The sequence below is a fragment of the Vulpes vulpes genome, chromosome 13, assembly GCF_048418805.1.
Source record: "Vulpes vulpes isolate BD-2025 chromosome 13, VulVul3, whole genome shotgun sequence".
In the NCBI taxonomy this organism is placed as follows: domain Eukaryota; kingdom Metazoa; phylum Chordata; class Mammalia; order Carnivora; family Canidae; genus Vulpes; species Vulpes vulpes.
The window spans coordinates 18,163,224-18,189,754 of record NC_132792.1 but is presented as its reverse complement, the minus strand read 5'-3'; the positions used below and the strand labels follow the sequence as shown (position 1 = coordinate 18,189,754).

The following is a 26,531-nucleotide window of genomic DNA, read 5'->3' as shown; positions in this document are numbered from 1 at the left end:
ATAGTGCCTAGCACATGCTGAATATGCATAACATTTCTCTAGCCTATTCCTTAGGGCCAGAGGCAGTGAGTGTGTCCATATAGTCCGGGATACTGATAAGGAAACAAGTAAAGCTTCCACAAGTGGGATGTGGATGGTGTGTCGTGTGAGGTTAGCTCTTGAAACATGGCTATCAGACCACTAGAGTCAGGTCTCTCTCTTTACCTTATCCTGTTGAATACATATCAGGATCCAAAAATAAAAAAGAAATATGAGCACTTGAAACCCTTTTCTTTATAGAAAAATGTCAACCCACTCCTTGGCCCCACCCCTGACACTCTGGCTTCCCTTCACCCTGTGCCATTTCTTCTTCCCAAAGCTCTGTAAATTAGGCTTAGGGTTGTTCATGTTTGTTAATATTTTCTGCCTGTATTCGGCTAGAATATACATCGTGAGGCAGGGATCTTGGCCATGCTTCTTCACTGACAGTCACATATGAGGCATTTAGTAAATATCCGCTATATGAATGAACAAACAGGCAGAAGGATTTGCACCTTGACCTTGTGTCTGTCTTACAGTGTTGAAGAGACCTGTAACTTCTGAGGAACTCCTGACTCCCGGAGCTCCGTATGCAAGGAAGACGTTCACGGTAGGCTCATCATTTGGGTTTTTCTCATGCTCCTTTTCTGTGTCATGTCAACATGTCAGTGTATTAGTGTGTAGCTTAGGGATAGAATTGAAAACTTTCTAATTTTCCTTTTGTTTTTGGAATTATTATAATAGTAGATTTTCTTGACCCTTGGGCACGAAAATGTATTAGGGCTTGACGTGATTTATGATTAATACAACATTTTAAACTCCTTTTGATGTACCCTTAAGAAAAGATTTCCATTATACTTAGTATGATATAATTGTAGACTTTAAGGCAAATGGCAGTGCAAATAATGCCAATAATTCCTTCTGTGTTATAGTTAATCCCCAAAATCATTTAAGACATTAGAGGAGTCTTTAGGGGAAAAAAGAAAACCGTGGGATAATCTGCTCTACCATAAGGAATGGTGCTTTTGACAATAATGAGCTTGTCTTGAGTTATTCAAGCACTGGATTTTGGAGCACTCTCCTTCCCCTGCCTGTTTCTCTCAGTCTCTACACAAAACCACATCAACATGCTCTTGAAAGCACTTCTCTTCCTTCAATCTTCTAACTTGTGTTTTATTACCTCAGGGACAAAAATAAATCTTGCCCCACTCATTCAGGCTGCAAATATTTGCCAAGGACTGCTCCACATTCTGGGCACTGAAGAGTTAGAATAGGATGGGCCCAGCCATAGCCAGTCAATATGAAAAAAGCATCAGAAATATGTCTGTTTCAGAGGAAAAGGTAAACTATACTTTTGGAAGTGAAATTAAGTATAATACCAGCAAAGCCTAAAGCCAATGAAGGTCCTAAACATCTTTTTTGAGAATGGTCACAAAAATTGCATTTGCTTTCCCACCTTGCCTCCATCTTGAGCATTCAAGAAACAGTTGATTATATTTCTAAGTATTTCTTTTTGGTTTTAAAAGTAAATGCCAGCATTGCTGATAATTGTAAATGTGTGTCTTCTGTATTTCAGTTGGGGTTTGTATATTTTTTATTACTATCTTTTAATTTAAATTCAATTTGCCAACTTATAGTGTAACACCCAGTGCTCATCACATCACATCCCCTCCTTAATGGGGCATGTATTGAAGACATGTCTGGGAACTGCCCAGGGAATGTAATTGTCAATTCTAATGATTCCATAGGAAAAGGCACCCTCTAGTTCCAAACCACTTTTCAACAGCACCTACTTGTAAACTGTGAACTTCGTGTACTTATTCACTTATTTTTCTTGGTAGAGAAAATTGTGTTTCAACAAAGCCAAAACTCTTCATATTTCTCACTGTTAGTAATTGAAATGGTTACTTTGAACTTTAAGGATGTAGCAAGATCACCGAGAAAGTATCATCTGGATCCAGGGAAAAAGAATAAACTTGGAACCAAAATTGAGTCTGGAGAGAAATTTCAACAATGTTTTCATGATCTTCTAAACTTTCCATTTGAGTCTGATATTAAATTGCATAGCGGCCTAAGAAAGAGATGATCTTTCTGCCAAACTGCTATTTCTTGACCACCTTTGCTGCAAAGATGTGCTTGTGTTTGTGATAGAAGCAAAGTGTTCTGTTCTCCCTCCCTCCCTCCCAGGTCCAGGTGGAACAGGGAAGAGAAATATCAGGGCATGCACTTAATCCTGGACGGGTTTTCTTTCTCTTGGAAGGACAGGCAAATTGCCAGAGACCGTCTGCCGATTGCTAATTGTGGTTTTCCTCTCCAGATTGTTGGTGACGCTGTTGGTTGGGGCTTTGTGGTGCGGGGAAGTAAGCCGTGCCACATCCAGGCCGTGGACCCCAGTGGCCCAGCGGCGGCGGCAGGAATGAAGGTATCTCCAATTGAATCATGTCTAAATAACTCTAGTCTCATTTCATTGTTTTCTGCCACCTGGACTTTCTCTCCTTGAGTGTTTTGGTCCCATTTTGGTCAAGTTTCCTTTTCCCTTTCTGAAGAGGGTTGAAATGAAGCCAAGAGCGTGTGACGCAGTGACCAAGAAGAAAAGGTTTCCTGTCACTCTGACGGGGCCTCATTGGTCTCCAGCCCTCCCTTAGTTTTTCTCATCTCTCCCCTTAACTAGTACTGAGTTTGAACATAAAATATTTGCTTTTTGCTCAAGTCTTATATGACAACTCTTCTGCTTTAGTTCTATACAAAGTATATTCCAGGGGGATTTATGCAGCTCGTGGAGCATGCTTAGACCATGTGAGATAGCAAGTAGTGAGCAAAAGAAAACAGAAGTCATGGAATTTGGAAGAGGAGATCTGGATTCCTGTTTTGGTTCTGCTAATTTCTAGCTGTATGGCTTTGAACGAGTCCTATAACTATCTCAGAGCCCATTTTGTCCTCTTTCAAACAATAATCGTATTTCCTTCTGCTGTTTTATGGATTAAATATGTGAAAACACTTTATACCGTGCAAACGACACAAACATCAAAAAAGTTGAATGGTATTAAAGTAATGTATAGAGAGTCAAGAAAATGTAGGAAATACAGACCAGCAGAAAAAAAAAATTATAATTGCCTATAATCTTTCATAGCTCAGAGATAACCATAATTAACATTAACTTTGAACAGCTTTATTGGGGTATAATTGACATACAGTAAAGCATAGTCCTGTTCATGTTTTGATTTATATTCTTCTAGACTTCTTATAGTATGAATACACATATACATACAGACAGACATATGTGTATATGTCTATGTATATATTGGTTTTTTAAAGCTTTTTAAATCGAAGTATAATTAACAATGTTATGTGAGTTCCAGTGTACAGCATACTGATTTGACAATTCTATAGATTACTTAAGGCTCACCTGGGTAAGTGTAGTCACCATCTGTCGCATTGTTTTTATTTATACAGAAATATCATAGAAGAGGATGGTGAGAGCATTAGTTTTCTGCTTCAAAACACCCTTACTTGGGGCCCCTGGGTGTCTCAGTCATTTAAGTATCTGACTCTTGATTTTCGCTCAGGTTGTGATCTTGTGGATGTGAGATTGAGCCCCACATCAGGCTCTGTGCTCAGTGTGGAGTCTGCTTCCAATTCTCTCTACCTCTCCTTCTCAAACTCTCTCTCTCCAATAAATAAAATCTTTTTTAAAAAAGAAGAAAAACACCTTTACCTAGCCCAGTTTTGTTCTGTCATCTGTAAAACATTCCCCAGAGGACACTCATGCCTTGATTATCTCAGTTGTGGGAGGATGCAGAAGTCTTGAAAGCTACAGATCACTCCTCTGTTCATTTCTTCAACACTCTCCCAGTCTCCCTTCAGTCCTTTCCCTGGCCCAGCAAACCAGGAAGGCACTGGGCATGACTTGGATCTTCACAGCACTGATTTCCAGCACTTACCACCTGGCACTGATGTACCCACTGGAAAAGAAAGGTGGGCGGCAGAGACCAGCTCAGGGCACACAGAGCACAGATTCCAGCCAGTCTGGGTAATCGGTGCTGTAGGAGTAGGGATTGACTCTGCAGCCTGATTTGAACACCTCATCATGCAGGAAGGGACAGGCTCACCAGGTCAGGAGCTCTGGCCAACAGGCAGAAGCCTTGTTGGCCAGGTCCGTCTGGGTGGCAGGCTCTTGCTATCCCCTCAGTCTGCAGCAGGCACTGCACCAAAGAAGCTCAGAGCAGGAAAGTTGGCCAGGAGCATACAGGGCAAGCATTTGTATCTGTGCTGAGGCTGAATTTGTCATTTTCTAATGGAACTCTTGGCTGGGGGGAGAGTTTTATATTTTATTTCCACAGTAAAGCACCTAGTATGAATTATTTTTGGCAGAGGTCTTCACTGCTGAGCATACACTCACTCACATGGGGCTTTGACTTAAAGCATGTTTGCTTTGGGGAAAGCGATGGATTTACACTGTAGCTAAAGACCTTGTTTGGCTTGGCCATGTAATTGATTGTAGTCTCTCTCTATTGATGAACATGAATAAATTTTTCTAGGCATTGTCAGTCAATCAGTTAATTAACTCCCTAATGTATGTACCCTGATGGGTGGGTGACCTGATATATTCTTTTCAATTTCATAAGCTACTACTTCATATGGTTCATATTCTCATTTTCTCAAGGGATGTACAATGGTTTTCATATGTTTTGGAGCAGTACAGAATTTTTAAAAAATATTTTATTTATTTAATTGAGATACAGAGTGAGCGAGAGCACACAAGCCAGGGAAGAGGCAAAAGAGGGAGAAGCAGACTCCTTGCTGAGCAGGAAGCCTGACTTGGGACTTGATCCCAGGACCCTGGGACCATGACTTGAGCTGTAGACAGACACTTAGCTGACTAAGCCATTTAGGTGCCTCAGCAGTACAGAATTTATTAGAGCAATATTTCCAAAGTTGTATTATTATACAGCCCTCTAGTCCAGCACAATATCCTGACCTAAGGTTCTGTGATCAAAATTGTTTTATCTATCTATCTATCTATCTATCTATCCATCCATCTATTTATCTATCTAACTATCATCTATCTATTTAATTTAAGAGAGAGAGTGTGCACCCATACCCAAGAGCAGTGGGAAGCAGGCAGAGGGAGAAAGAGAGAGAATCTTAAACAGGTTCCACACCCAGATCGGAGACTCAATCTCACAACCCTGAGATCATGACCTGAGCTGAAATGAAAAGTTGGACACTCAACCGACTGAGCCACCCAAACACCCCTGTGATCAAAACTGTTTTAAACTGTTGCATGCTTTACCCCCTTTTGGAAGTTCAGGGAATTCATTAGCATATTAAAAAAATTGCCTAACACCACATCTTATCATTTAATAGAAACACTCAAATGCAGTCTTATTTTTGTTAAGAGATAGCATTAAATCTATTCAAAGAGGGATGCCTGGGTGGTTCAATCAGTTAAGCGTCCTACTTTTGCTTTCGGCTTAGGTCATGAGATCAAGCCCCACGTCAGGCTCTGCGCTGAGCATGGAGTCTGCTTAAGATTCTCTCTCTCACTCTCCCTCTGTCCCTCTACCCCTGCTCTGCTGTCTCTCTTAAAATATAAAAATGTTCAAAGAAGCTGCTTTTGGTCAAACTCTATTGGGATGAATACAGAAAGAGAGAGTTTTGAATTGTATTGCTGGTTGAACAAAAAAGAGAATACCATGCCTTTCCAAATAATTTAACTGTGTATATTCATTTAAATTACATAGTACATCATTTTCTCATAGAAAACACTGGATTATTTCCTATTTTACCATATCTATTTGCCCCGGAATGACTCCACTTACATAAAAATCCATTTGTATAATCCAGTCCTAGAGGCTTGTTTCCACTGACCTGTCACGTTGCTGTTGTCCTTTGCCCTTGTCCAGGAAAACTCAGGGCAGTGTGTCTGCTTGTGTGATGCTCTGGGAGGTGGGAGCAGGGAAGCCACCCCATGGGAGTTTACCTGCTGACCTGGACAATGATTGACCTGCTTGGTTGGAGAAGAGGGGTAGAAATGATCCAAAATTCTGGCCAGAAGCCACCTTTTAGCACCTCTGACTGGCAAGAGCTTCCCCAGAACGGTGTAGAGTGCCTCATTTTGTCTTCAGATTAACTGTCTCTGTGGAACACCAGGCCGACCCCTCGAGTCATGGTCCTGGTTTTCTCTTGCTTTCCGATGTGGATAGAGCCTTGTGCCTGAGCCTTTGTGACTCTGGCTGCTGAATTTCATTACTTTACTTGGCAAGGCAGAGATCATTTTGTAGCTGCGTTTCTCATGCGTACCATTTCTCTCTCTTATTTCACCTTTTTATGGGGATTGGAAAGTTTTAAGATGTGGGCCACCAGCATATGGATAGGACAGACCTCAGACTGAAGGAACTGAAGGCTGTCTTTCCCCCCGTTAACACTTCTAGACCTTCCGAGACCCAAAGGAGAGCTCCTTACCTGGTTTAAATGGCATCCTTTTTTTTTTTTAATTTCATTGATTTATTCATAAGAGACACAGAGAAGCAGAGACATAGGCAGAGGGAGGAGCAGGCTCCCTACTGGGAGCCCAATGTGGGACTTGATCCCAGGACTTCGGGATCATGACTTGTGCTGAAGGCAGATGCTCAATCACTGAGATACCCAGGCATCCCTAAATGGCATCCTGAATCCATAATGAGAGGAGACCTTCATATTTGCATTTTATTTTGAGATTTTATTTATTTATTTGAGAGAGAGAGAGAGCACAAGCAGGGGGAGTGGCAGGCGGAGGGAGAAGCAGACTCCCCACTGAGCAGGGAGCCCGATGTGGGACTCGTCCAAGGACCTCGGGATTCATGACCTGAGCTGAAGGCAGATGCTTAATCTACTGAGCCACCCAGATGCCCCTCATACTTGTATTAAAGTTTACTTCTCCAGAACATCTTGAAGACCTTCCAAGGTCCTTCGAGAGAGTGACAAGGTCTACCCCAATTCTTTTCAGGACTGTAGTAGAGAAATCTGGGACCTTTGTGCCTGGGCCACCGAGCTCTCATGCCTGCCTCTCTGCAGGCTGACTGAGGCAGGTGGGCCTGGCTCAGGCAGCGAGGCTGCAGGGTGGGATTGCTGAGATGCAGGGCAGGGAGCATATATGAATGTGCAGAGCAGGGGGGCTTCCAGCCTGACCTCAGTTGTTTTTTTTGTTTTTGTTTTTGTTTTTTTTGGATTTTTTCTTTTTTTTTAATAATAAATTTATTTTGTATTGGTGTTCAATTTGCCAACATACAGAATAACAGCCATTGCTCATCCCGTCAAGTGCCCCCCTCGTGCCCGTCACCCATTCACCCCCACCCCCCGCCCTCCTCCCCTTCCACCACCCCTAGTTCGTTTCCCAGAGTTGGGAGTCTTTATGTTCTGTCTCCCTTTCTGATATTTCCCACACATTTCTTCTCCCTCCCCTTCTATTCCATTTCAGTTGTAAATGGAACAGAGTTTTAGATGCTTTGGTCAATTATTAGACTCTTACGTGATCTCAAGCGTGTTTGAAACATTTGCCTTTAGTCTGTTTCTCCCCTTCCCTTCCAACAACCTGCTCCCCACGCAGTAGGAAAATGTTTGTTCCCAGAGACCTAAAAGGAAACGGATGTTACAAGAGGCCCCAAACTGTAACCTTATTTTTAGTTTTATCTGAATCAAGGCTCTCATAAGAAAAAAAAGAGAACAATTAGTTGCATCTTTTCGAATAAGTTTGCTGTTTTGCCTCATCCCATCCTCCTCGCTCCTGTGCCTGCAAAACAACAGCTGTAGAGTCATTAAAATTCTCACTTGATCTAGCATCTTTGAGTTTGGAGCAGTTTTTCTTTTGATGATTCTTTTGCTTAAAAAATGAAACCTGTAAACCTTTGGCTTAGAGGGCTTGTCACTGGGCATTACAACTCTAGAGTGGAGCATGAAATACGGGAATCCTCGAAAGTTTAGCCAACCATTCAGTGCATTGGTAGAAGAGGTTGTTTGTTACATTTTCTCTTTGGCAACTCTTCACTCATCCTTTAGGAATTCCATAGCAATAGACTATGGTTCATTTCAAGGCCAAGGGGGGAAGAGGAAAGAAGAGAAGGAGCTCTAATTTACTGACTATCTTCTGTGTGCCTGACCTTGAACCACACTAGGACCTTTCTGTACCTAAGGCCATTTAATGTCAGCATCTTAATATGGAAATCCTGGAGGAAGAAACTCTTCCAGGAGGAACAATTCTATTTCTTACCTCTTTTCTTCTACTTCGAAGAGAAATAAAGTATCTTCCACAAGGCTTTGGCTACAGTCTAATGACTATCACTTAAACAGGCTTCATGTCACAACCTTGAATGACATACTTATTATTTTTGTTTAAATCACATCACGTTGAAACTCATTTCTGGACCACATTGTCTATCATAACTTTATTTTATATCATCTTCTAGTAGCTGTCCTCCACTATAGACAGGACAAAATTTTTACATTTCACAAATATATCATGCTTGTATCTGTGTCTGCCCTCAAATAAATCTAATCAAGTGACTCTGGCACTTAAAATCCTCTAATGGATTCCCATTACAATGAGAATAAGGTCCAGACGCCTTCCGGTGGACTACGGTGTCCATGATCTGGACCCTGATGAAAATAACATTATTTCCTACTCTGTTTTGCTTATTGCTCCATTGGCCTTGCATCTGTCCCTCCCAAATACCAAGTCTTCCTGCCTAAGGTTAGATGACTGGCTCTACTGTTGTCATTCAACTCTTACTTAGTTTAAAGTTCAGTTTTTCAGAGGAGGCTTTCTTAAATGCCCTGTGATATCTCCTTATCTTCCTCCAGTTACTCTTTATCACATTACCCTGTCCTATGTTTTCAAGACATAGCATTTATCAGAATCTGATAATAGTTCATATATCTTTATCTATCTGTCTCTAGTAGCTCCAAAACTGTAGGGACCTTGTCTGTCTTAACTACTATATTCCTAGTACTTAGCACAATTCCTGGCATTTAGTAAGTGCTGGAAACAAATTGCTTGAAAGATCCAATGAATCTGTGCTTCCATAGAAAGGCTGAGGAATTCACCTTGAACACCTGCCTTGTGTCCCGCACATGTCATATGCATTCTCGCTTTAATTGTTCTTACAGCTTTTGAAGGTGGGAGGGAAGTGTTCTTCCGACTTCACAAATGAGGAAACTGAGACCCAGTTAATCTCTTTCTCAAAGTCACCCAGTCTATAAATGTCAGAACTAGATTCAAACCTGGTCTCTCTTCCCCAAAACCCTACTAAGGCTTCCTACTGCATTATTTCATAAAATACAAACCCATGAGACAGAGCTCAATAGATGATATATCCCAATAAAACCTTGAACTCCTATAAACGACACATGGATGCATGACCTTTGATGTCTCTTGTGGAAAGAATTTGTATTTAATTCAAAATGAATTGTTAGGGCAGTCACATGTTCACCTGTGTTGGCTTGAAGATCAAATAAATAATTTTGTTCTTGGCACCAACCTCTCACTTGGGTCAGCACTAGATCTTAGAGGGTCACCCAAGTGAGATATGCAGAATATTCACTTCTGTTTAATCAAATACTTGTCAGAGCAAACCATTTAGCTTTCACACTGTGAAGAAATTTGAGCCATATTTACAAATAAGGAACAAAAGATATCCTTGCTCTTTTCTGGAAAGTTTCTTTCTTCTTTTTTTTTTTTTTTTTCTGTGGGAATAATTAAATCCTGTGAGAAACAGTATTCAAGTTTTTCTGTAACCCGTGCCAACACTCGGGAGGGATTTCAAGACTCCTGGCTTCTTCTCTTGTTTCCTGCTGTGATGAATTGATGGATGTGGACTTATGGGGCCTCTTTTCTTTGTTTGTTTCTTTGCGTGTTTATATAGAAACAGAACTATCTGAGTCAGAGTAAGGCATTAGTGGTCATTGTGTTCTCTTTTCTTACGCCTTTCAAAAATTCCTACTTCTTATATGGAGGAAAAAAGTAAAAGCCTGCTTTTTTGGGCTTTCCTTCTCATAGCAACAAATCTGTGTATTTCATGGACTTTCCCCTCTGAACCAACAGAGGCCAGGTTGGGCAAACCATCTGAAGTTCCTAATTAATTTAACCAAGACGGTTTGGGCATTGAAGTAGCAATCTATGGGCTAATGGTCAACATAGATTTAAAAAATGTATTCTGTTAGCTGTATTCAGTGTAGTTCTTTGCCAGTTGAGTTCAGGAAAGTCATGTGTGGGAATAAAAGGTGATGCCTTATGTACTGTGCTATGCCTCTGGCTATGTTGTCCATTACTTGACAGCAAAGCAGTAGGTTTAGTGTCCCTTTGCTCATCATTAGGTGTGCATGATTTCTCCACTCTTAAATATATAATTTTAAACAGATGAGAGCTATGAAGCAAAGGACTGGAGTTTCTAATTTTTGTAGGACACTGGAGAAAATGATAGGGAGCACTTCCCCCAGGAAAAATACTTGAGCTGAGATCTAAAGAATGGTTAGAAGTCAACTGAGCTTGAGTGTATCTGTATGCTTTGTGTATGTGTGTGTGTGTGTGTGTGTATTGCGTGCACATGTGTGTAGAGGTACATGGTTGCAGTTTGTTCATGTGTGTTGTTTTACACACACACACACACACACACACACACACACACACACACACACACAACGGTTTATTACATGTAGAAGAAACCCAGAAAAGTACCATGGTTCCTTGAAAGACAAGACTGGGAGCCATGACTACTAGACTGCAGTGTGAAGAGAATTTTGGAAGGAGGGGTACAATGAGTTAGGGCAGAATGTTTCTCAAGTCACTTGTTATTATCTTTCCCTTAAGGAATCTTTTAAAGATATTTTCCCCCTAATCACCCATATCATAGAATTTGGATGATACAGCTATACCATATTCCCGTTTACGTACTCTCTCTCTCTCTCTCTCTCTCTCTCTCTGTGTGTGTGTGTGCTTTATACATAAAAAGAGGAAGATTAACAAAAAAAAAAAAAAGAGGAAGATTTTTTTCACACCCTTTTTGGAGCAGTTTTTCCCTCTTTGGGGACTAAGTCACCCCTAGCGAGAACGCATGAGTTAGAGAAGGAAGCTCAAGGGCTTTATAAAACTGTCTTAAATGGAGTCATGATGGTCATACAACCAAATATGTAGCTTTTAAGTGTATGGTTTGATAAACTTTGTCAAATGTACACACCTATGTAACTACCTTCAGGACACAGAACATTTCTAGCAATCAGAAAGTTCCTTCATGCCTCCTTCCAGTCAGTCCCCTCCCACCAAAGGCAACCACTGTTATATGATTTCTGTCACCAGAAATTAGTTTAGGTTTTAAAGTCAAACAGAATCCTGACTGCTTGCCTCATGTCTCTGCAATGTTTGGCAAATTATTTCATTTCTCTGGGCCTTTTTCTCATCTTGTAAATGAGGAAAGATGTGGGGTCTTCCTCACAGGGTTGGTGAGGGGGGCATGCTAGCCTTCCCTCTTCCTTACGGTGTGATTGTGCGGGCACCTCTAAGACGTGTCGAGCGGGATCAGGCTTCCAGGTCTGGGAATGCCTCCAGTTCCCTGAGCCCTGACTTTCCAATCTACGTTGCCCTTTGCCTTGTGACCCACAAATCCTGTCTGCTCGTCTCATTTCCCAGATGTTTCTGCTCCTGTGCTCTTCTAGAAAGCTGCGGCCATACTGAGGATATACGTCCTTTCTCACTGGTTTTTTCCAGGGACCTTATTACAAGAACCCCTAGTTCCCTCACTTTTAGAATCTCCCAGAAGTGTATCTGACTTACCTTGGTCAGTCATTCTCCTTCCTTTCATCTGAACCATGTCATTCCTTATCTTGTGGCCCATCCCATGTTCCCTGAGGGCTCAAGTTTCCAGTGTGTGCCTGGAGCTGGGTCATGATGAAGAGCCAGGCTTACGTGTCAGACATCAGGTGTTTGAGTCCTACCTTCACCACCTCTATAGGATGCAGGATAACTACTTCAACTCTAACCTAAACCTCAAGTTCTTCACCTTTACAATGACATTTACAATAGTGTCAAGTCAGGAAATGGAATGTGTCCTAGCACAGTAGCTGGCCATACTAAGCACTCAATGAATGTTTGTGGGTGTCAGTTATCATATTGCTTGTTCCAGTTACTGTGTTATTCTCAGTCTTCTGGCTCATCTTTGCTTCAATATTTACAAACATGTAACACAAAGTAGCAAAACAGTAGCTGAAATGGGGTATCATGGGGAACATGGTCTATGTAATCATATGTTCTTGCCATATTGCAGCATGCTAGTGCGATTTGCTCACTTTCTTAGAAATGCCAATTTCTCATCCTAAAATGGCAATGATAATTGCTTCATGGCATAAGTGTGGGGACAGATAAGAAAATATGTATGAAGTATCAAGCCCAGAGCTGTCACAGAGTAGACATTGAGTGAGGGTCATCTGACATATTTCATCAAATATAAGAAGCATTGATCATAAGATGGGACCCGATTTCAGAGCTGTTAGAATGTGCATCTTAGAGTCTGCGACTACTGGTGTTACATCAAGTCCCGGCCCCACTGATTGCTATACTCTTATCTGTGTTTTTGCTTGTTGCTAAACGTATTTCACACTAAGTAGAAATAAATGCTTTTATTCACAACTGTTGAAAAAGTAATCTTTTACAAAATCAAAGAGATGTCAACTTTTAGAAAGGTATTGGTATAATCCTGAGCTGTCCCTAAGTTGATCCACAGTGGGCTCTAATACTGGCTTTCTTTGTGCTATATCCCTGAAGACAGAAGGAAGGGCAAGCCCTGAGAAGTGAAAACCTTGAGACCCCTTCAACCTCAGTATATTAGGTGATCATTGTATTTTTCTGGGTCACACGTGAATAATTATGTGAAGCCAAATCCTGTCAACCTTCTGAAGGACTCCTCAATAGCAGATAACCCTAAGACTGCCTCTAGGTGTAAAGTCAGCGATCCCTCCCCTACTCCCCCACTCCCCGCAAGATTCACCTGTACCTAAAAGAAATTAAAAACTATCCCAACCAAGGCTGGACATCTCTTTCCAGAGCCATGCTCCTGAATTCTTCCATGACTAATCCAAGTATCTGGAAGAGTAAAGATATATATAATACTGTCTTAACTGTCTCCACTGGTGTGTGACTTACAGAAGGTTCCACAGTTTGGAGTTATAGATCATGACTATTAGGTTCCTTTATGAGTGACATAAAATCCTTCCAAACGGTGGTTAAGACTAGTATTTCTTTGTCACGTACAAGCTGGAAGGAAGTCAATCCAAGGCTAAGATGTGTCTCTGTGGTCTCTGATTCCTATTTTGTATTTTCGCATTGCCCAGTTTCCATTGCCAAGGTCACTTTAAGATCTAGGATGGCTGCTGGAACTTGAACCACGAGGTTTCCATTTCAGCTATCCATAAAGGAAGAAGGGAAGGAGAAGGACACTATTACTCCTTTAAAGATTCTTCCTGGAAGTCCTTTACATTACTTCTGTTTGCATCCCATAGCCACACTTAGATACAAGGAAATCTGGGAAATGTTATTTATTCTGAGTGACTATTATGGATTGAATTGTGTCCTCCCAAAAAGATACATTGAAGTCCGAATCCCCAGTACCTGATAATGTGATCCTATTTGGAAATAGAGTCTTGACAGAAGTAATCAGGTTAAGATGAAGTCATTAGGTTGGACCCTACTCCATGATTGGTGTTCTTATTAGAAGGAGAAATTTGGAAATAGAGATTGATATGCACAAAAGAAAGACAGAGTAAAGACACACATGGAGAAGACATCCGTGTGGCTGGATGATGCATCTATAAACCAGTGAATGCCGAGGATTGCCAGCAACTACCAGAAGCTAGAAGATGCAAGGAAGGATTCCCCCTAGAGCCATCAGAGAGAACATGACTTCACGGATACCTTAATTTCATACCTCTAGACTCCAGAACTATGAGACAATGAATTTCTGTTGTTTTAAACCATCCTGTTTTTAGTATTTGTTATGGTAATTAATATATGTTATTTGAAAATTAATACAGTTGCCATGTGTCCAGGAAAAAATGGAGGTTCTATTAATAAAAAAGGAGGGGGCAATGGGTATTGGGGGACAAATAATGGTTTCTGTAACTGACCAGGAAAAGCTGCACAAACATCCTTCAAGAAATATTTATTGAGCACCTACTATATATAGTACCCTATGGGGATCCAGTGGTAAGCAAAGCCAATGAGGTCCCTGTCCTCATGGAGCTTTCGGTCAAGGGAGATGTTAATAATTCACACAAATATTTAATTATAAACTGTGATATATGTGTGTGTTTGGTAGGAATATTGCTGGATGCAAGACTTAGGGTCTCAGATACAAATTTTTGTAGGTTTGCACATTTCACTCATTTTCAGAATTCCGTGATGAACGCTATAAAGTCATGTGCTGAGCTGTCAGTTTGCCTTTAGTTTAAGAGTCTCTTAATTCCACCCACTACTTTTCTTCTTCTGCCAGATGAAATCAAGTGTTGTTGGTATTACAGTTACAGCTTATGGTTCTCGAGGGAGAGCGTGTGAGAGAACGTAAAATGAGGGAGAACAAAATGGGAAAACATCCGTTTGGCGGAGAGTTATATCATTGAAGCAGGAAGGATGGATGTTGAGTTGATTGAATCCTTTGTTTCACACATTACTCTTCCTCCTCCAGTCTCTTCCATCTCAGTAAATGCCATTACCATTCACCCAATTGCTTGGGCCAGAAACCTAGGAGGCATGATTGTTTTTCTCCTCTTCCTCCCATTCAAGACACTTCCAAAGTGTATCTCAAATATACCTGTCTTCATTTCCCCAAATCCAAACCCCTGTTATCTCTCACCAGGACTTCTGTGGTGCTCATTGGTCTCCTTCCTTGCAGTCTTATCATCTGTCGCCTATTTAGCAACCAAAGGAAATCTGGTTCCGCCACTCTCTTGCTTGAGATCCCTCATTGCGTCTGAGTTACTTTTAGCATAAAATCTAAAAGCCTTACCGTGGCCTTGGCAATCCCACATAATCTGACCCCACCTGTCTTTCAATTCTTACCTCCCACCCTCTCCCCTCTTGCTCTCCTCCATTCTCACCTTTTAGTTCCTCAAACCGGTGATTGCTTTCTCTCCATGAGCTTTGGGGCTTACTGTTCCTTCTTCTAAAATTCTCTTCTCATGGCTTGTCACAGGATCCCTCCTTATCTTTTATGCCTCACCTTATCTGTGAGATGGGAAGTCTTTGTAGCATCTTCACATCCACATCTCATTGGTTGGAATTATGTCATATGGTCATTCCCAAGGGCACCGAGGATTTGAATATTACATTCACCAACTTTTATAGGGCAAGAAAAAGAGAGGTTGGGATGAGGTAGGTTGGATGAAGCCTGCAGTATCTGCCCGAGCCCCTTATTTCTCTCTTTTCTCCTTCCCTATTTCTTTTCTTCACAGATGTATATTTGTCTTCTCTTAACCCTCATACATGTTCTATGAGTGCAGGGATGGCATCTAACTCTTTTTATACTATGTGCCTAATAAATGTTTGTTGAGTCAATAAATTAATTTCTGTGGCCAAAGACAGTGGAAACTTTGATCTAGGCCCTGTCTCTGATTTACTGGAATAAAAAGGCTTGTTAGAGTAGCAGGTAGCCAGTGGGATTTCATTCTAGCGCTTACCACACCACATGATACCTAATGGGTGCTCAGAATTTATTTAGAAATCTCAGTCAATAGGATTCCATTTATTCAAGCCTTACTATTTCTAAGATATTAAATAAATCCTTGGAAATTGATTCCCAAAGCCTCATCATTATATTCTAAGGTAGACAGACAAATATGAAATGTACTACAGACCAGCAACAACAAGATAATTCACGTGAAAATCCCTAGCATCTTGCCTGGTACAAAGTTGGTATCTTTTTTATTTTTTAAAAGAATTTGAGCATGTCAGTGGATGTCTAGACAATATATAATTTCAGTCAGATATAGAGGCAGACAGCACTGAACATATTTGCATAAGAAGATAGATTTCCCATTTAACATTTTTGGGCACATGTCCCACCCTTGCAGAACAAGTGAAAACAGTTCTAAGATAAAGTAGAGCAGTATTTGTTGAGTGACATTACAAGCTAGGCACCATGCTAGGTGTATTATCTCTGTCCTGTCATTTATAATCACTTCTGTCCTGGGACAGAGGTATTGTCTCCATTTTTACAGCTAGGGGAAAAAAATGAGGCTTGGGGGAGTTAAGAATTTTGCCTAACTAAGGTTAAGACTTGCATGTAAATTCAGAGATGCCTGGATCTAGATCGTATGCTTTGGAGTCATTATTGTATACATGTGGAACTGGTTATATCAAGAGAAGATAGAAGCCAGAAACACCCCTAATAACATAGGGGTTGAGGTGATCCTATGGGCAGAAGCATCATATTGTATTTGGGACCATTCTGCATAGGTTCTTATTGCATAGCTGTGTCCTCCAGGACCATGATCCTGATAGATGGCATTCTTGCAAAGTAAGAAATTTAAATCACTAAAATGTTTAAAAGAGAAAGGGCTGAGCTTTGGGAACTAGAAAAAAAAATACATCCTGCTTTCTGAACTTTCTGTATCCCAAAGATTTGAGCAGCCCAAATCTGTTGACCTTTAAGATGTTGATGTTAGTATGATAGTCAGCATTTGAGCAGGGCTCCTGAATGAGTATTTTCTGTTTGCAGGAAGCCCAAAAGCATGAACCCGGGTGTCTCATGATAGCAAGTGTAGATCCTGATGATGTGATAATAGATAGCCTCAAGCAAAATGTGTACCAGGTATCATTAGGCACATTATTCTACTCGGGGCTTTAGTCTCTGGTTTTTCCTTATTCTGTGTTTTGTCGGACACTGGTTCAAGTGCTTGTTCTGGCTAAGTCCCATATTTTAGAGTCCTCTCTCTCTGCCCTAAGACTTTATTTTCTACCCCATCTGTCCTCCAGCCGCCATGCAAATACATATTTGCCACTGTGGAACCAGAGTGCAGGATCTGGAGAATCTCTGGTCTGGCAGAGACCTGACAATGCTCTGGCTCCAGGACCTCTCTAGGCCAGTGCAGGTCTTATGGGGTTTTTTTGTGACTTGATATCATGTTCAAATTAGTTTGACTTCTGCGAGGTGACAAAAGCCATTGTGATCATATGATTAATGCTTGTTGATTTACTTTTTATTCTTGGCTCTTATCCAGGATTTTCATTGAGTATCTTTAGAGATGAAATGTGTTTGAAATTCAACATTGTATAAATGCCTGTTGAATTTCCAACACCAATGGTAGGTATTATTTTCTCTATCAGTAATCAGAAACTTAGAGCTGGAAAGATTCTGCTGATTATTAACATTATCCTGGGATCATATGCCTCTCTGATAGTTCAGTAACAGCTAGGAACCCTCTTCCCAGAAAAAAAAAAGGGGTATATCTGCGTGTGAGAGAGGGTGAAAGACAGAGACAGAGACATAATGAGAGAGAGAGAGAGAGAGAGAGAATTGCACACAGTTTAGTGTTATTCACGGATTGTCTAAAACTTATTCATAGACCCCAGGATAAGAATCTCCCAGTCTAACCTTCCCATTTTATAGGTAAGGAAAGTAAGGCCCACCTAAATGAAGTAGCTCTCCCAAGGTTGAGTGAGAAAACCAGAAATAGGATCTGATCATGCTGATAAATGTGTGTGATGGAACAACTTCGATGCTTGGCCCACCAACACCCAATTTATATTATTCCCATCCCTCCTTCAGCCCACCTCTACCATCATGCCATTTTAGTAACTAATATGAATTTGAGCCATTTGAGTTTATTTCATAGTCAATTATTTTTAATAATAATTGTTATTATAACAATAGTCCCTTGTATTCTCACAACTCCCTGAAATAGAAGTAAGCATGTATTCTAAATTACGTAAGAAAATCAAGACTCAAGCAAGTTGTTCAGGGCAAAGTGAAAGGTAAATTGGAGCTCTTCATGTGCCATGGATTCCATTTGGGGGAACTGGATTTGCATATAATCCTCTTGTTTAGAACAAGCATAAGCAAGAACACAAAGATCTTTGAAATAATGCCCAGACCAGTGTTTCTCCGGCCTCACTGTACATTGGAATCACCTGGGAAATTCCTCAAAATTATCCAACGATACAGACACAGTTGGTCTGGGGTGAGGTTCAGATATTGGCGCTTTTTGGAAATGCTCAGGTGACTTAAGTGTGTAGCAGCCAAAAGTGAGAACGGTCATCCAGGCTTCACAAAAGATGTATATTGTGCTGCATAATCCCTTCATATTGTTGGATAAGGGGCTGCCCTGATTTTCATGCCTGAAATTCAAAGGGAAGACATCACCCCATAGTTTGTTTCTGAAATTCACTGCGAAGGCATTTGGATGGTGTACTTTGGGTCTTGAGGTATTATTGCCTTGCAGTGTATCAGTCACAAGCACATTTAGAAATGTATTTGCTCCACTTGATAGCAGAATTTGCCCAAAGCAAAACAAGCCAAGAAGCGGCCCATAAACCTCAATAATACTGTTTGCGAGTGCTTACTTCTCATGCTGACTTCTTAGCTTCCGTGAATTATTACGGCGGTGCCATGTGGCAGTCAAGAAACCCAGCATCCCCCAACTGCCAGCGCAGTTATTCCTAGGAATGGAATTTCAGGATGGGGTTTCAGCCCCATTTGATGGTGAGGATGCCAGTCAACAGCTGTGGCCTTGTACCCTGGGAAGACTGCATGCACTGTGTCTTGTTCTTTTTGAACAGCAGAGGCTTTTTAGAAGAAAAGGAAGATAGGCTGCATACTGTCCCAAGGAAAGTTTAAGGCTGGTGGAGGTCAATTGTTTTTTTTTTTTTTTTAAAGATTTTATTTGTTTATTCACGAGAGACACACAGAGAGAGGCAGAGACACAGGCAGAGGGACAAGCAGGCTCCTTGCAAGAAGCCTGATGTGGGACTCGATCCCAGGACCCTGGGATCATAACCTGAGCCAAAGACAGACATTCAGTCACTGAGCCACCCAGGTGTCCCTCACTTGGTTTTTAAATCAAATATACTTTGAGTCTTTAGTTTTTAAAAGATGGATGTTTCTCTGATGAGGAGAAAATGTTTACTGCCCCCCCCCCTTCATACCTAGACCTGGATAGCCACCCATATTTGGCAGAAGTTTGTGCTAACAAATGAAAAGTTCATAAAGCAAGGTGTTAAATGAGGCTCTCTTGCTGGGCTGGGGAAAGCCAGAGATCTGCATTAGGATGGCCCCAGAGCCCCTCAGCACCTCAAATGAAAAAACTCCCTTTGTTCTGGCTACATGTGACTAGCTGGGTGGCCACCGTGCGACCATGCTACCCTAACTGAACCGTGTTCTGGGCAGGGGAGCCACCTGTATGTACCCATAGCTGGAGTTGATGGGGTCAAATATCACTCCACAGAGCCAGAGTAATCAAGACCAGGCAGACGCCATATCTTTGTAGGCTCAGAGGTGTCAAGAGTATCTCCTACCTTAGCTCAGGTCAGAAGAGGCGGAGTTCCAAGGGGTCCCCATGTCTGTGTACTCTGGAATCCTGGGCTACAGGCCTATGTGTGGAACGCAGCTTAGGTGTCTCAGACTCTGTGGAGAATCTGAAGTCAATCTTGTCAGGAGCTTCTGATCTTGTGGAGATAGGATATATACAGAGAAATAGCTGGGAAAAAATACATCTTCCATATGTATTTCCTTAGCACACACCTCAGTTGTTTATGGTTCCCAAACCTCTTTTTCTGGTGGGTGACCTGAGCTTTCATCTCTAAAGGTTCTGGAATGGGACTATAAGAGAAGCTGGTGAAGAAATCTCTGGAAGATGATGATGTCATTGGCAGCTGTGGGGCTTGACACCACCTTTGGTCAAAGGGCTATCAGTCGGGGAGAAGAACTGGATAAGGAACAGCACAGAAAGGACAGGCTGGAACTCTACAGCACCTCTGTGTCAGCCTCTCACTGTATTTAACCATGGCAGCCGTGAGTGATGTTCGCTGCCTTACTTCTGCTTCCCAGATATTATGCAAATTTTTCCTGTGGCCACCTAAACCTGGAAGTACAATGGAAAGGGAATCTAGGAAACGTGGTTCTGGCTTGGCCATGTTGATAACACAGAGCTCCATCTTTTACCTATTATATTCATGCTCTCCCTAACATCAGGCCCACAAAATATCCTAGTATAAGGATGAGGAAGTGGTGAGGACATTGGATATGAGATCCATCTAGTAAAGGAGGGGAGAGGGTGGAGAGGATGCCCTCAAGGAATGAGGAATTCCACTTGCTACTGCATGTGGAATTGTATCACATACATCTAGAGCGAGGTTGCTTCTAACATTGTCTCTGTAAGCAAAAGCTCTCTTTGTTCCCTCTGGCCCCATGGGGTAAAGATTCAAGACAGGTTTAAAGTATGTATGTATGTATGTCTGTCTGTATGTATTTAAAAGATTTTATTTATTTATGCATGAGAGACAACAAAGAGAGAGAGAGACAGGCAGAAGCAGGCTCCATGCAGGGAGCCCGATGTGGGACTCGATCCCAGGACTCCAGGATCACGCCCTGGGCTGAAGGTGGCGCTAAACTGCTGAGCCACCCAGCCTGCCCAGATTTAAAGTATTTAAAATAGGAGTCCTGTGTTTGGTCTTATCTCTCCAAACTTAAAAAACAAACAAACACCTCATTCTAGCAAACTCTGGTTTTGTGCACAACATGACTCATTTCGGGTACTTTATGAAAGATGGAAACAATATGACCAAACTGACTATGGACATCTGGGATACTTTCCTGGATCATTTTTGAATGCCTGGAATGGAAGTCCATTTTCCAGGGTTAACCTATAGACTAATCACTTTCTTGCATAAATACTTAGCAAAGGTGTTTAGTCCTGGCTCAGAATCCAGTGGTTTAGCGTTCAAGTAAACATGCACAGGTATGGGCACTGGCCTAAGAGGGCAGACCACTTAATGTAATGTGATGTCTGGTGTGTTTTTTAGGGAAAGCAGGAAGAAGGAACTCATTTTTGTTGGCCGTCATGCTGGGCCCAATGACAGTTGCTCAATATTTATCATCTCTCTAATCTTTGTCACAACCCGATAACCTGGATATTAGCTATATTTTATAGTTGAGACTGACAGGGTTTGAGTCATAGCCTCTGATTGTATAAGTAAATGGCAGAGCCAAAAGCCAAACTAGCCCAGGTCTGTCTGGTTCCAGAACCCTTAGTCTTTCCATTATATCATGGTGCCCTTCAAATGTGTTACAATTATTTTACTTCTGGTCCTCAATTTCTCCACTTGGCTAATTTTGGCAAAATCTGTTACCAACTCTGCCAGGGATTAAGTATTTCTCTAAGAATGGAGATATTGGACGGAAACCCAATCTTCAAACCCATACAATTCTCTGGGACTGGTGTGCAAGGCTCCTAAACATGTTATGATCCAGAAAAAAACACACAGGCCACACCTACAGTTTACTGCCAAACCAAGGGGGGGTGTGGGATGGGGTTTACCCCCAATCTTTAGCCAAGTCAGCATGGAATCTCCCTAGATCCTTCTGCACAAGTTCCTAAACTGAGATGGTCCTGAGTAGACTGGCCTGCAGATTGCTTGGTCCCAAATATAGCCCTGGGACTGGTAAAATAAGGAAGAGTTACCACAGCAGAAACCAGAGGCACAGTTTCCTTCCCTGGGGGTACCCAGCTCCCTTTAGCTGTGACAAAGAAAGTCTAAGGTTACTTAGTCCAGATAACATGCCCAAAAAGACGTTGCTTAGATCTATTTATAACCCTTTTATTTTTCCCACCAAAATGCTACCAATGACCTGGCAACTGTGCTGTCTCTGCAGAATATACACACATGCACACGCACACACACATCCCATTTTGTTCTTAGCTCCATCCCACCAGCACCTCCTTGAGGTAGAATAAAAAGAAAAGGACTTTGGTATGCTCTTAAAGGTTGGATAACAGGGCAGGCTGGGTGGCTCAGTGGTTGAGCATCTACCTTCAGCCCAGTGCATGGTCGTGGGGTCCCGGGATGGAGTCCCAGGTCGGGCTCCCTGCATGGAGCCTGCTCCTCCCTCTGCCTGTGTCCCTGCCTCTCTCTCTCTTTGTGTGTCTCTCATGAATAAATAAATAAAATCTTAAAAAAAAAAAAAAAAGGTTGGATAACATCACCACCGGACCATAGGTCATCCCTTGTGAGTGAAATAGCATATGAAAAATGCCCTGCATCTATGGAAACCAAGTTATGATGTAATGATGTACCTGATGAATAGCCTTAATGTGCACTGCATCTTATTTAGTAATCTTTTAAAACCTTTAGCATATTCATTTTGCTTTTTAGCATAATACAGAAAAAAATAATTTCTGGGCATTAAGTGCCTAATGAAAGAAGGCATTCTAAGGGCAAACAGCTAATTGGGTAAAAGTTTCTGTGGAGGAAAGAATTTGGGGTCAGGGAGGAAGTCTGACCTTCTGGAGCCTCCTTTTGGCTGTGAGCTCCTGTGGGAGTTAATACATGCATCGAGAGTGTGTCTCCAGCTGCTGGAAGCCCCAGTTCGCAATTCCATGGAATTCTAAGGAACTTTCTGTATCCACAATGTAAGCCAACTTTGCTAAGGGGCGGGGCAGGTAGGAGTGATCATTTGTGTATCCCTTGTGGTACAAGGGCTCCTGGATGAGTGATTCCTTTCCTTCAGTAGTAAAGGAAGTCCAAGGAATCTTGTGGTTATAAGGTGCACACGTTGCTTCTCATCAGTGCCAGAACACTTATAACCTTGGGGAACCACTAGGTCAAGAGTGTGCCTTCTGTCCTTAGCACAGGCAGATGTTGGAAGTGGTCCCCAGTGCAATCAGGAGCTGCATGTGGGAAAGTGATATGAACCACCAGGGCTGGCAACAAATCCTCCATCCATCGTCATCCCCATCACCAGCGGGAACCCCCTAGAAGGCAAATTTTCATCCTAACTTTGGGAATCTAAGTTCAGCGGGCCCCATTTTCTCCCCCTACTTGAGGTACACCACAGTCCCCCTTGAGTGACCCCTCCCCCCGCCCAAACTGAACAAAGTGTACTAAGGGTGAGCCTGGGTCTGAAGCAGACCTTTGGTCGATTTGGGCTGGAAAGGAACAGATTCTGCTTGAAACCAATAGGCACTTTGAATTTCTGAATTTGAAACAAAAATTCTTTAGTGTTGCTTTTTTGTTGTTTTATTGTGAAAGTCTCTCTTACGTATTGTTGACTCTCCTTCAAGGCTGATTGCACAGTGGGTTTTTTGGGGACACACATATAGCATGCTGAAAATGCATAAAGCTTAGAGGAAAACTAATTCTCTGGAGAGAGAACCCTCTGTTTGTCCAAGAACTGGATCTCTGCCTCCTCCCACACCACTCACTCTCCAGCCAGTTGCATATTTGGTGGAGAGATTTATGGGACTAAACATACAGCTGCTCTTTTTTTTTTCCTCCCCAAGAACAATGTTCTGCTGTCAAGGCTATTATGTACTAAATACAGACACACAACTTATTTACTACAGCAGTGTCTGAAACTCCTGTTTTTATCCTTTTTGCTGAATGTGAATGCTTTTGTAAATGTAAAGCATTCTATAGATTTCAGGAATTCATTCTATAGTAGTAGCTAGCAGATCTTGACTCAGCTTACTTTATTCTGCAGCAACTTTGTTAAAGTGAATATCCTACAGACAGGACCAGTGATTCCTTAAGGAATTCCACACTCAACTTACTATAAAATTATGCTGATTGTTTACAGTGGATTGTCTATCCTTGTAGGATTCTCTTAGCTTAAGAAAAATCCCTCTTATCACCCTATATTGATTTTTATCTTTATTTTTCATATTTAATCTCAATAAATAATACGAATTCAGTATCTATTTCTGTCTCCCAAGCCAGAACCCAAAGTGGCTTTCCTGGTTATGCACCACGCAGTGGTTGGTTTGTCTTCCTTCAGCAGTCTGCATTCACGGGGCTGTTTGTGGGGAGAGATTGTGTGGGAAGAGGGATAGAGGAGAAAAACCAATATTTATTTAGTGTTTCACTTCTATTAAACACTGGGCTTAGTACTTAATCAGATTTGATCCTCATAATAAACTTGGTCCTCATTTTACAGATCAGTAAAGTATAACTCAGGGAATTTGTAACTTGCCCAAAGTCACATTTACAAGTAAATTATAAAGGTAAGAGTTAAAACAATTTTATTGCACTATCTAGAAAATGTACACATTATTTATACACATATCAATTTATTTTAAAATGAACTGAACTGCTAGTAAAACTACTACCCAAAAATTCTAAGATCACAGGTTAGTTGTCTGCTTTTGAAATTTATATCAATTAATCATATTATAATCATAGTATTGAAACTTTATATCTTGGTCTCTGTCTTGCTATTTTTTTTTTTTTGAGGGAAAGCCTGAAACAGTCTTACCCCTCCAATGCTTTCTACTTCAAGAATACAAAGGAAAAAAGAGAAAAGCCAGAGCAGTGGGACATCTGGGTGGCTCAGTTGATTAGGTGTTTGGCTTCGGATCGGGTCATGATCCTGGAGTCCCAGGATTGAGCCCCATGTCTGGCTTCCTACTCAGCAGGGAATCTGCTTCTCCCTCTGCCTATCATCCTGCTTGTGTGCTCTCTCTCTCTCTCTCTCTCTCTCTAATAAATAAAAAAGAAAGAACAACCAGAGTAGTTTTCACATGAGTGCAGTCATTTCAGGGATGCAAGTGTCTTGGTGAATACAGATTTCCATGGCAGCAAAAAGACACTTACATAATCATAGGTGTAGTGTTTCTCTCTGATCTCAGTCCCTCTTTGGATAACAATTGAATAATTGTGGAACTTTAGCCATACAAGGACTAATGTGCAATTGCACAATCTATCTGTAGGGTTATCGTACATCTGCCAGGACTGGCACAGGGGAGGAATTAGAGGCAAGATTATTTAGTTGGTTTGGCTTCTTATCAGGAGAGAAGCTGGAGTTCAGCCTAGGTATTCATCCCAACCTGATCACACCCTCAAATGTGCTGAGTCCTATCCCTGTCTTCCCGTTAACTCTTCCCAGACCTACAATTTTTAGGACTTTTCTCCACCGCCTTCTTGCTCATAAATCACTTACCTATGACATATGAAGGTGTTGTCTTCCTTAAGGTGTTGTTCTTCCTTTTCATTAAGGATAATGTCCTCCATACCCCTTCTTTATAAAGTCAAGGTACTACCCTTCTTGGAGGAAATGCGTTCGGAGCAGCTACGTGAACTCACGATTGAGCTCTTTTCTGTGAACTGGGAAATGAGAGAATTGCAATACAATCTTTGAGAACAGACTGATAAAGATAATTATAAGTAGAAGAAAGGGATCACATTCTCACTTAAATTCTCATATCTGCTGAACAGTGGCATCCAAGTTCCCTGACTCTAGGTAGGAGGTAATATGTACCTAAGGCAGATCTATTCAAGGGTTGTCAGCATATTCGGTGTATTTGTATACGTGTGCTTTTTAAAATAGAAGAGAAGAAACTTTTCCCCAAGCTGGTGCTACCTGTGGTTACTTGTAATATGTGTTTATCTGCAGAACATAGTGTACCATAGATGCTAACTCAAAGTCCATTATGACTAAATATTTTACTCAGTTCTACCGGTGTTTCTAGATCATTTTGCACATTTTTAGTAACAGGACATTGGAACTGCTGGAACCACAGCAGTTGTGAGGACCACTTAGGGAGAGATGACGTTTTTACTAACAGCCTGACTCCAAAAATACTACCTTGAATGCAAGCATGATAAATATTAGGAAGCCTTTCCTTTTCCTTTCCCTCAACATTCAAGAAAAAAAAATTGAAATAAATATCTAAGTTCATATATTGTTCAGGATTTTAAGTGACACAAAAAGCAATCCAATAGTAACTGAGTAAAAAACCTTCTTATGAGTTTGGAAGATCCTAAACATCAACATCACAAGATATTTGAGTGGACCTAGACTGTTTTAATTAATAGTTAAGGCAAAGAGAAAAAACACGTGTCTTCTACTATGCTCTGCATTCCTCACACTTGCATATATACATTGTACTTTGTAAATGTGTATTTCTGTGGGGCAGTGGAGTCCTATGGAGTTCAAATTCCAGTTGTGGCATTTGGTTGTGTGACCTTGAACAAATAACTTAACCTGAGACTCAGTTTTTTCATAAGCATTGTACTGATGATTATGAGTGACCAGTGATAGAAACCAGCTATCATAACATCTTTTTATTTTTTAAATCTTTTTAAAGATTTCATTTATTTATTCATGAGAGACACAAAGAGAGGAAGCAGAGATACAGGCAGAGGGAGAAGCAGGCTCCCCGCAGGGAAGCTGACACAGGACTTGATCCCAGAAGCCCAGGATCACACTCTGAGCTGAAGGCAGACACTCAACCACTGAGCCACCTAGGCGTCCCTATCATAAAATATTTTTAAAAGATTTATT

At 41.3% G+C, this 26,531-nt stretch overlaps 1 protein-coding gene across 1 annotated transcript in view; it reads left to right on the top strand.

Annotated features, from left to right (window-relative positions):
- The window catches only part of DEPTOR (DEP domain containing MTOR interacting protein), a 132,179-nt gene that overhangs the window by 95,447 nt on the left and 10,201 nt on the right, over positions 1-26,531 (top strand). Inside the window, exons 7-8 of the mRNA XM_072734019.1 lie at positions 558-628; positions 2,336-2,440. Of these exons, the coding sequence (XP_072590120.1) occupies positions 558-628; positions 2,336-2,440 (176 nt within the window). The remainder of the gene's footprint in view (positions 1-557; positions 629-2,335; positions 2,441-26,531) is intronic.